This window comes from Vigna umbellata, chromosome 7 (genome assembly GCF_029865625.1).
Source record: "Vigna umbellata cultivar VRB3 chromosome 7, Vumbellata_1.0, whole genome shotgun sequence".
NCBI classification, from domain to species: Eukaryota; Viridiplantae; Streptophyta; class Magnoliopsida; order Fabales; family Fabaceae; genus Vigna; species Vigna umbellata.
The window spans coordinates 20,380,621-20,392,675 of record NC_142171.1 but is presented as its reverse complement, the minus strand read 5'-3'; the positions used below and the strand labels follow the sequence as shown (position 1 = coordinate 20,392,675).

The following is a 12,055-nucleotide window of genomic DNA, read 5'->3' as shown; positions in this document are numbered from 1 at the left end:
TTCGACAACCAAATTTTAAGTGAATTTTTCGGTGTTTAGTGTCACTTTTCACAATTGAGAATGTAAATTGAATTTCAATCAACTTTTTTATTACCAATATTGTTATTTCACGTTGCGGTTTTCCATCATACATACTCATATGAGTGGGAAACAAATTTATGAATATGATGAATAGAACACGTGAGAGGATACAATCTTTAAAAAACATACTTCAAAGTTAATTTAAGTTTATAAAATTCAATTATAAAATGAATGTAAAATCCTAAAAAGATTACCTTATCTTTAAGAGATATTACATGTGGCCCACCAAATAGTTGGCACGTGACAATTTCAACCATAAATAAGCAAACATCTTCCCAATTTTCCTTCAAGCTCCAACATCAGTCCCCTTCTGCACCATGGAAAACAAAAGTGTTTTCAGCCTTTTCTTTTTCGTTACTCTCTTCACATGCCTTGCCGCTGCCATTGTTGACAATGACCACATTTTATTGCCGAGTCAGCTCCACCGGGACAAATCATCGAGTTCGTCCTCCAAATGCACGGCACCCGACCCAAACCTTAACCAGCGGCCGGTGATCGGAATCCTGTCGAATCCCGGCGACGGATCCTCCGGCCGCCTCAGCAACAGCAGCGGCGTTTCACACATCGCGGCCTCCTACGTGAAGTTCGTGGAGTCCGGTGGTGCTAGAGTTATTCCTCTTCTCTACAACGAGTCACCGGAGAGCCTTAAGACGGTAAATCACGCCAAAAATATATTATTACAAAATACATAAGGGATAATTAATACCAAGTTAATACAAAATTAATTAATGTGATGTTCTTCTTTTCAAATAGATTATATAAAAAGAATCTACGGGAAGTATCAATTAAAAATTAAAATCCATACAAAAATTACTTAATAATAAAAGTGTGCTTCATGACCAACACATTGTTGATGGAAGTTGTAATAAACTTTACAGCTTATTTACGAACTAATTTACAATTTTATCCGTGAAAAATGTATAATATCACTAATAATTGTTATTTTTCTCTTTAAATCATTATATATTGGCTGCCGAATATTACATATTTGGGATAATAAATTTTGTTTAAAGAGTTTAATTTGGTAAACAAGGGGAGACTTATGAATATAGACATCCATTATAAATAAAAAAAATTACAAAATTACAAAATGAAAAGTAAGATTTGTATGATTTTATACTTTTTAAGTATTTTTCTACAAAAAAAAAATTAGTTTTTTTTATGAAGAAAAAAAAACACAAATTTTTAAGTGTATATTAAAACAACAAAATTAAGAAAATATTAGTCTGAGTAAAATAATTTACATTAGATAATAAATGTATAAGAGAGAAATTTATAAATTTATTATCTTTTAAGAGTTGAAATAGTAGTTTTTAATATATGTATTTGAAAGTGAAGAATAGAGTTGAGATCTTCCATTATTGGTTTTATTTGCTGCAGAAACTGTCTTTGACAAATGGACTGCTCCTCACTGGTGGGTCGGCTGCATCAGGTCCATATCTCGAAGCTCTTCAATTTCTTTTTCAGGTAAATAATTCTTTTTTTTATAAAAACTTTTCAAGATGCATTGATTAACTTTGATCCATAATTTTATATTTTAATATTCAGATTCATGGATAAAATCCTTTTAATTAGTAGGGACTTGTGGGAATTGATTTTCAAACAAAAACATATATATCACCTTTTGATTTAGTAGCCTTATTCAGCATTGATATTTGCTAACAAAATATCCATATTTTTGCAACATCTAACTTGTGATGTGAGGAAAGATACAATAGATGAAAATAGAAAATTATTTTTTCAAAAGAAAAATAACTATTTTTTATCTTTTTTTTCAATAAAAACTAATGTTTTTATTTTTTGTATTGTTATTCTAATTTATGTATATTTTAATATTTTTTAAAAAGACTAAGAAATTATGTAAATGTTAATTTATTTAAAATTAATTACATACTTAAAGTTTAGTTTTTTTAAACTATTTAAATATTTTTGTAATCTGTTCCTCAAAGCTAATGTGATAGCAAGTTTAGGGATGCTTATCGTGAGAATATTTTTTATTTTTAAATTAAAATAACAGCAAACATAATCTTCCCATATAAATAAACAGGAATTAAACTAATATTTTCTATAAATTAAGCTAAATAGATCCATACAAATAAAACATTTTTTTACATGCTATTTATCATCTTTTTTTCTTTTAAACTTGTTAGCAATTCTGTTTTATAATGCTGTAAATTATTTTCCTTTTATTTTATTTTTACTTAGGGATTATTGTCAAGATCTTATGGTGCCTTGATTATTTGTTGAATAATGCTTCTTAAATATTGATTAATTATTTATATTTACACACCTTACATACACGAGGGAGGCAAGGCATTATTATATTCTTATAATTAACAATTATTATAATAATTGTTAATCTGTAATATTTTATTTATTTTCATACTCTGAATTTGCTCATTCATTGTACACGTTTCTCTCTCTCAATACATGTTTGCTCCATAGAATATGAAAAAAACTAAATTTTTTTTATGAATGAAATTAGTTTGTATAATTTAAAAATAATTTATGGAATTTTATTTGTGTGGACAGGCTGCTTTAGAGAGAAATGATGGTGGGGACCACTTCCCAGTTCTTGGCCTCAACTTAGGTGGAAACCTGCTAATAAAGACAGTAGCTGATGTAAGTTATAATCATTTTACATGAGGGGTTGTCAAATGTATATTTTATATGTTAAATATGTTTTTTTAATTTATATATTATTGCTTTTATATTTTATTAAAGTTATATAAAATATATTTCTCAACACATAAAACTTATATTATAATTTGTTCTAGTGACATATCTTCTTCGTAAAGTATTTTGAAATGTCAAGATAAAAATGTATTAACATTTTTGAGAGTGTTAAATACACAAAATATAGTAAAATTGAAAAAAAAATTATATATTAATTTACATATATACATATATATATATATATATATATATATATATATATATATATATATATAAATGGAGTAGTCAAGGCTTCTATAAACCTTTCAGTTTCATCACTGATATAATGTAAAACTTTATTTGTTACATGGAAAACATTGAAAAGAATATTTTATATTATTTTCCTAAAATGTATGAACGGAAATATATATTTAGGTTAGTTTAGATAATAAACACATATTTGTAGATAGATTAAGGATGGAAAATATATTTAATTATTTCCTTAAACTATTCATTATCATTAACATCGTCTTTTTTTTCTATTTGTTAAATTATTGTAAAAATACTCACACAAGTTAATTTTCTCTTTTGATTTTTGTTATATTTTTGTGGTGTGTTGTATTCATGTTTCTGGTTTTCCTTGGAAACAGCAAGCTGATGTTCTTGAACCATTCAATGCATCGAGTTTGCCAAGTTATCTTCAAATGTGGATTAATTCACTTGAAGAAGGAAGTATATATCAAAAGTAAGTTTTATAAATTTTCAATGGTAGATACGTTATAAATTTTCAATCTCAAAAGAAGCATTGAAAGAGCAGAACCATAATGAACTTCTATAAACTTGTAAATGCTTCAGTTCATAATTTACAAGTATTCTTTTCAACAAATTCATTGATCTGTTATTTCATTTTGTTAGAATGAAAGATTAAGTTTAACCTCTTTTTTTTCTTCTATAGATTTCCTTCAGATTTGTTTCAACTGCTGATGTCAGAGTGTCTTGTCCTGCACAATCATATAGTGAGTTTGTGTTCTCAATTACCTTGTTATATAGTTTGAGGCTTCAATTATTATATATAGTCAATGTATTTTTAAATGTTTAATAACAAAAAATCTGAAATTATTTTCTACATAGATTTGACAATTCCTTAATTTACATGACAGTATGCCATAAGCCCATACAAGCTTCAATATAATAAAAAGTTATCCAGCTTTTTTGACATTTTGGCAACAGCCGCAGACAGAGATGGCAAGGTATTGATTAATTTAATGTTTTGTTAATTTGTCTTCTCTTCATCTTAAACCTATTTTTCTTCGTATTCTAACTTGTCCGGTTAAAATTTCTAACTTGTCCGGTTAAAATTTCTAACATTAGCATTAATTATTATTTTAGATTTTTGTCTCCACAGCACGTGGATGGAACTATCCTGTGACTGTTAACCTATGGAACCCAGAGGTAATTTATAAATTTGCTTTAAAAGATAAACATATATTTTTTTATTAGTAACTCTCAGTTTCATAATTTAATTTCTTTTAACTATATTATTGCACCTTTTTACCAAATATTGCAGAAAAATGCTTTTGAATGGGCCACATCTTTGAAAGCACCTCACACAGAGAATGCAATTCGTGTTACTCAGTCCTCTGCAAACTTCTTCGTGAGGTCAGAACACATACTTTAATTCTTTTTCCTACTGATTTAAATTAAGTTAAATTTAAAATTTATTTTTAAATATAAAATTAGAGTTATGAATTAAAGTTGATTTTAATAACATTTGTTATTTGTTGAATTAATCGTGTTATTAGTTATTGAATTATCTATTAATATGTGTGTGTTTCATGAATTTGCAGTGAAGCTAGGAAATCCTCAAACAGACCTGATGATCAAGCAGTGCGAGACAATCTGATCTACAACTACAAGGCCAGCTATGGTGGAGTTGCTGGGTAAGTTTATCTTTGTCACTGTTATTCATTGGCTAGCACATGACAAAGTTTTTATATGGTTTCTTTTTGCAAATTGCAGGAAAGGATATGATCAAGTTTATCTCTTTGAGTGACATTGAGAGTGATCTTGTTCACAATAAATTATGAATGCTGGATTTTGAGGAATAAAAATTTGTGCACAATCATGTTTGTAATATGCTTAATATCTTATCAATGAGATAGTATCATGTTATTGTCCGCAAATCTTAGTGTGTTATTCTGTCGGTGTGATTCTACCGTGCAATCTAAACTTGTGTTTGTTGTATATATGTCACAGTGTTACTACAGGATTCAAAATATAAAAGAGTCCGCGTTTATTATGAAGATTTATAAAAACAATATTAAAAAGTATGTCTTTAAAATTAAATTTAGATTTACGAATTAATTACGTGTAAAGAATACAAGTTTATTTATTAAAAGATGAATGAGATACATAACTTCTGATATCCAAAGAGTCATGTCATGATAACTGAAAGAGATGAAGGGAAAAAGATACCTTACTCTTCAATATCTTTTCCTTCCCTTTTCTTACTAAATAGCTACACACTCTTTTCCTTTACGTGGATTCTTCCTTTTTTATGTGGTCTTTTTTGTGTTCTTATGAGAAGAAAATTGAATGAGAAGAAGTCGGGAAAAGAGTAGAGATAAATGAAGAGAAGAAGTATAATGGAGGAGAAAATATAGGAAAAAGAGAAGAGAGGATTGACGAAAAAGTGGTTTTATCTTATAGCAAAAATATATTTTAATATAGATTATTTTGACAACATTTAACATCATATCATATGTATATATTTTTTACTTATTTATTATTTATATGTTATTATAGTGAAATATTCTAAATTCAATAAAAAAAATAACACTATATTGTATCAAAATATTATTAAAAAAATGTCTTAATGTAAAGGCCTGAAAAATATAGGGTTTTTGGGCCTTATGTTGGGGCAGGCAAGCCTGTAAAACTAAGGACACCATGATCTTAGAAGGGGTTTTTTCCAATCTGAGTTCATTGTCCAACTTATCCTTCTCTCTCTAAACTTTGATCTCTCCTTCTTACTCTGCCTTCTCTCTACCCATCCACACATTTCAATCGTTACATTGTCAAATAACTGGTGTTCTTTCGTTCACGGAGTTGAGAGCTTCTCATCCATCCGATTAGTTTCTGCTTTGGACGGGTTTTGTGGAACTTGTTTTCTGTGCGAGGGTTACTATTTCAGGGCTTCTTCTAAAGTGTTGTACTTGTAACCACCAAGGTAAGGGGAGCTAATTGTTTTCTTGAAATTATTTCTTGAATCTACTTTGTAAATGAATGCATGTTGACTGCTGCACTGATGTGTTGTTGGATTGTATTTTATATTTTAAGCATGTTGGATGTTATGAACTGAAATGTGTGGTTGATGAGACTGTAGTGGTTTGTTTGGGAATCCTTTTGGATGAACGAAAGGGGCTGTAAATAGAACATGTACGGAGGGAATAGGGTGAGATTTCTACTTAGTGTCAATTTGGTAAATGATAACGGTTGAAAAACCGTTATTTTTATGCTTAAAATTGATACCAAAAGCAACCTTTAAGACTTAGAAACTAGCTTGAACTCATATTTTTGCTTTAGTTTTGTGAATAAGAGAGTTGAAAGTGAATTTAATGGTTTTGTGCAAGATTCCCTTGATTTTGTAGGCTAATTGAATGATTTGAAAGAAGAATTGAAGTACCGAATGATTGGAGTGCTGAAAAGTCAACCAGAAACCAGAAAAGTCAATCAGTCAATCAGAAAAGTCAACCAGTAAACCAAAAAAGTCAACCAGTCAACCAGAATACGAAAAAAGTCAACCAGACGAGTTTTGGGCCAGTCTTATGCGATTTTATGATCTGTTTGGGCCTGGACCCGTTTTCTATTATTTTTATGTCCTATTTAAAGACCTAGATGTCTTAGGGTTGATATCTTTGGCAAAGACGAAGCAAACACTCTCTCTTCCACCCCTTTGAAGGAGGATCTTGGATGCTCAGGCTACCTCTTCACCTTTATAGGGTTTTATCCTTCATTCTTTCATTGTTCATCTAGGTTCACCATGAATATGGTGAACTAAACCTTGTATGTTTGTTGGGGAATCAATGTAATCTTTTGAAGCTCTCATATATGGAATTTGTGCTTGCATCTTAATCTAAGATTTATGCTTTCTTTCATCATTAGTTAGGGTTTTTCCTCTTTGTTTAATGCTTGCTTTGTTTAACTCATTCAATGCATGATTATTGATTTTGTCGATACGGGAACGTACGGGGAAGTCTAGATCCGGGGAATCTCTCCCAATATTATATTGGTTGTCGTTAAGCTCCTGTGCTAAGAGAACTAATTATTAGGAATGCTAGGAATCGTATGAACTCGTAATTAGGGATAGGCCTTCTTGACAAGGTAAAATTTAGAGAGTGGCGTTAACAATGATGATTTGAATGTTGAATTCCTAAAATATATGAGAGTGGATGAGATGAAATTGACCCCCAACAACATATTCATATATATATTTCATTGAAAGTATTTGTCTTTTGCTTTTGCCATTGATCAAAACCTCATGCATACATGTTTATTTTCTGTTTTGCATATTAAACCTCAATTATTTCGTTCTTAAGTCTTAGCTAATCAACAAACCACACAACTAAACTAGGCCGTGAGTCCTTTGGGAGAACGATACTTGGTCTTACCAAGTTTATTACTTGAACGATTCGGTCATACTTGCCGATTGTAAAACAAGTTTGTGACATCATATTTTGGTGATCATAAATTTGTCCATCAGTAAACAGGTTCAATAGTTAGGCAGAAGGTCTAGGTTAGTTCAAGGGAAGTGAGGTACTGAAATTGGGCATTTGGGGTCTAGAGCACAATAAGACAGTTTGGGCGACTTAGATGGGTTAAATGCAACTTGTTAAATACATAAGGAAGGTCTAAAACATGTTAAAAACAATAGAATGAATCTGAGGTCATTAGGTTGTTGATTTAAATAGGTTTAATACATCATTTGGTCCCTACTTTTGGGGGTTTGGTTCAAAATGGTCATACCTTATGAAAAAGTTTAGTAAGGTCCCTACTTTTGTTTAAAAATGTTCAATTCTGTCTTTTTTGTGGACGTCGTTAAAAACATAACGGTGATGATGCCACTATGGCAAATCTGAGTGAGCTGTTATGTTTGATGATTACGTGACACTGTGAATTGAAGTAATTTGGGTTGTAGGTTTAAGTGGGGGTTAAAACAAAATTACCCTTATCTAAGACTGATTTGGGCAATTCTGGGTAAAACATTGTGCTGCAAGTGGTTTTGGCTAGTGATTCCTTCAAAGTGAAATTGGAACAGCGTACGTGCGTGAGGTAAGTGGTCATAATCTAAGGCTAATAAGTTGATCTTGTTGTTGTTGTATTTGAGGGTTAGGGTTTAATTATATTTTGTTCGATTAACGATGATTTTTGGGGTATAAATTTGTTGGGTCAATATTGTATGTTGAATTATTTTGTAATGCGTTGTGTATTGTGTTTTAAATATGATTATAGTTGTTGCTTGTTGGGTGGTTGAAGACAGTGACGAAGATTGTCGGCTTTTTGGGTTTCATAGTGGTCCCATTGTTGTTAGTTAAGTAATTTAAGTGGTCCCCATTTGCATTTGAGTTGTAGGGATTGGGATGTCTGGGGAAAGATTTGAGATAGTGGTCCACCATGGTGGGACCTTGATAAAAGAAGTCCCCTTTAATTACATAGATGGAGAGATTGTTGTGTGGGATGTTGATCCCGATAGATGGAGTTTTTTTGAAATAGTAGATGCACTAAAAGATCTGTGGTACCTTCAAGTGAAAGAGTTATATTACAGCGTACAACATTTGTTGCATAAACTATATGATGATAGAGGAGCAATGAATATGATGAAGGTGACAAACTTTTTAGAGAAAGTTGACTTGTTGTTCATGGCATGGACGAAGCAGAGGTTGTAGAAGATGATGTGAACCAAATTTATTTACTTTGGGAAGCTGAAGCACCTGGTTGGAGTGGTTAGGGTATTGGGATTGTAGGCTCCCCAAACATTGAGCGTGGTGATGAAGGAAATATGGAGGAGGTTGAAGTGAAAAATGAGGTTGAAGAAAGAGCAGTTTCATCTGGTGAAGTAGGGGAGGTACATATAGAGGGTGGAGTTGAGGTGGATGTAGATGGTGGAGTGGAGCTGGAAAGTACTGGTGGACAGGAGGTGGATGCTGGAGTTGAGGTGGACGTAGATGGTGTGATGTAATCCTGTCCGATATAGTCCTTTTTATCGTATTTTTACCTTTCATAGGTTAGCTTGTAAGGAGCATGGGTTACTATAAATACCCAGCTTCTCTATTGTAATGGGCACTTTTGAGATTAATGAGAATTGAATTTTCTGAAATCAGAAACTATTCTCTCTTGAAAGTCATAGGCTAGAGAGTCCAAAGACTTCCTCTAGCCACCTTCCAAGCACACTTTCTCCCTTCCATTTTCCATTTTCACGGTGCTTTCTCTCTCATCCCACACTACCTCTCCTTCGCTGCCACCTCGCATGCGCGTCAGCGCTCTCCATTCAGTCCCGCGTCAGCTCCCTCATTCATCAGACACGCACCACTTCATTTCGCATTTCATTCTCGCGTCTTATTCCACCACAAAACAGATCTTCATTTCTTCACATCTCAGAATCCACATCTTTCCCTCTCACGTTGCACATCACAGAGCATCTCACTCTCTCTCGAGAGCTCTCATCATCGTGAACCATTGCTTTCATCACGGTAATCCTCTTTTTCCTCACAGATCCATCTTCTTCCATCATTTCTTTTGATTTTCTACCGTTTAATCCACTTTCCACTGAGCAATCTAGCTTTTCCACCGTTCAATCATGAGTTTGAACCGATTAATCGGTTCATTTTGAGCTTTTCCCTTTTCTAGGGTTTCTATCGAATTTAACCCTCCGTTTCTTGTTTTTCTTCGAGTTTTCTATCATTTTCCGTTGCGTTCATCTCTGGAGGAAGCTTCGAAGGAGTCCGCGTCGCGTCGTCGGCCTCTCCTCGGGCACTCGTCCATCAAGTGGTATTCATAGCAAGGTTCGAGCACGCGTCAACAGATAGGTTGTTCTATCTGTTCTGAATTTTTTTTCTCATTTGCTTCGCGTTTGTTTGTTTTTTGGTTTGTTCTTGTTTGTGATTCATTTTTTTCTGATTCACGTAATGTTGATTCAAGTCTTCTGTTGAATCTGTGTCTGTGATATCTTGATTCTGAGTTTCTGTTTCGCGTTTCTGTTTCGCATCTCTGTTGCGTTTTCTTCATTTACGTGGTGTTCATTCATCTTATTTTGTCTCGGTTTGCTTTTGATTCTGAGCAATTTGTGCTGTTTCTTTTAATTTCTGAGTTGTTCATCATTTTCCTTCATTGTCTTGAGTGTTATGACTTGTTTTGTGCCTTGAGTCATTACTTTGAATTTTATTTTCATTTTATTCGGTGAATCCAATTTGTTTGAGTCTTTTATTTTCTAAATCCAATTCTGTTTTGTCATAGTCGTCATGTTAGTTGATTTTTCTTGTTCATAACTTCAAGTTGTACTTCTTAATTGAGTTGTGTTTGTGGTGATCTGATTGTATGTTCAATGTGCATACCGTATGAGCTATGACATTCAATACTGAGAGCTCGGATGCATGAAATGAGGAACAGATCTGATTTGAATTTGCTGTTGTGAACTTCTTGTTTTAATAAGTTGTTGAATCTGAACATTGAAGTTATTCTGCACTTTTAAAATTGAGCTGGAATGCTGAGATGACTAGTAACAAAGTGCCAACCAGAAAAGCCGTGATATGCTCAACATTAGCTTGGTTGTTAGTGTGAAAGTCACAGCAGAAATTACTTGCAAGCAGTAGGCCGAACTGCATATTTCATTGCTTGAGTCTTTTGCTTTGTTTTTGTTCATTTCAGTAGTAGATCATTGCTGGAATTCTGTATATTTAATCCTAGAGTCTTTGCAAACCGTTTTTAAACTTTCTAAACTGCAGAACTAAGTTGTTTCAATGCTTGTTAATCACTGTTTTGGTCCAAAATGAAATAAAGGCATGAGTTGAGTAAATCAGTTCAAAAGAGGCAAATTCTGAAAAGAAAAACAAGGAACTGAACATGTGAATTTGAGTAAAGGCCTATGAAATTGTGTAAACTGGCCTTGAATGATCAAAAAAAGCATCATTAAACTTGTTCGAATGGATTTCAGTGTGCAATTGTTTCCAGAATTGAAATTGCTAAAAATAGCTATGGGACAAGTTCAATTTTGCATCTGAAACCTGTGTTCACCAACAAGTTATGCAATTCATTACTGCATTTTTTTATTTGCTTTCTTAATCTGTTCTAGATCCCTTGTTAGGTTCTGTTTGTGTGCTCACCTTATTCATTACTTTGTTTCTTGCTTGTCATTGTTGAATGTTCTGGTTTTGTCTCAATGCACGTGTAAACTCTGATCTGCTGTTCCTAATTGAAGTTTTTGTTTGCTTTTGTAATCTGGTCTAGAGTTGATCTTGAGTCAGTTTCTCTGTTGTGCTGTCAATTCCTTTGCTTTAGTGGCTGTCCTGTTCTGTTCTACCTGTCTGTCCATTACTTTGATCTTAGCCTAGCCATTCTTGATTGAGAAGCTTTTAAACTTTGGTTTCTGGAATTTGAAAGAAGGTTTGTGTGCTTGGTAGCATCTTAGGTGGTGGTGGTCTGAAAGACTCTCAAGTCTTGAACTGCCAAGGGAGAATCTCCCTTCCAAACCTTTTCATTTATGTGCTTTAAATTTTTAAAGAGAAACCTCAGTGCTGTGAGCTTAGTAAGGCTAATTTAGCCTAAATTCCTTGGCATTTGCAAGAGAGTTCAGTTTCATTTAACCATTTGTTGATTGTGTTCATTGTGCAGGAAAAGAAATTGGAGTAATTAGATTGGAGCAACTGTGATTTGTTGCAACTGCAACTGCAATCACTGTTGTTTTAATTGATTATTGGTTTCCTGGAACTGTTATTTGTGCTTGTGAATCTTTAAACTGTCATTGCATTCATTTTAGTTAAAACATTGCTTGCTGAATTCATGATGTATTCACTGTTTTGAAAATGAATTGTGATTTCATGGTTTAATTGGGCATGTTGAATGTTGATTCTGATTTGAGAAGACCTATGGGAACTTGGTAGATGCATAGGATTTTCAAATAATGTGCTGATTGTTTTATGAGCTTTTCTGGAAGTGCAACAACACTGTTTTAAAACTGCCAATTTCTGATTTGCCTCACATTACTCTTTGTCCATTTATTTGATTAGCACGATTCCATCATACTGATTTCTGAATTAGGTTAGAA

General features: G+C 32.7%; 1 protein-coding gene across 1 annotated transcript; it reads left to right on the top strand.

Annotated features, from left to right (window-relative positions):
* The first annotated feature begins 371 nt into the window (after positions 1-371).
* LOC124830475 (gamma-glutamyl hydrolase-like) lies at positions 372-4,982 on the top strand. Its single transcript, XM_047304200.2, has 10 exons — positions 372-734; positions 1,462-1,548; positions 2,614-2,703; positions 3,387-3,481; positions 3,692-3,752; positions 3,897-3,986; positions 4,126-4,188; positions 4,304-4,395; positions 4,584-4,676; positions 4,756-4,982. The coding sequence occupies exons 1-10, from the start codon at positions 399-401 to the stop codon at positions 4,787-4,789; spliced, it is 1,041 nt and encodes a 346-aa protein (XP_047160156.1). The 5' UTR covers positions 372-398; the 3' UTR covers positions 4,790-4,982.
* The last annotated feature ends 7,073 nt before the right edge of the window (positions 4,983-12,055 follow it).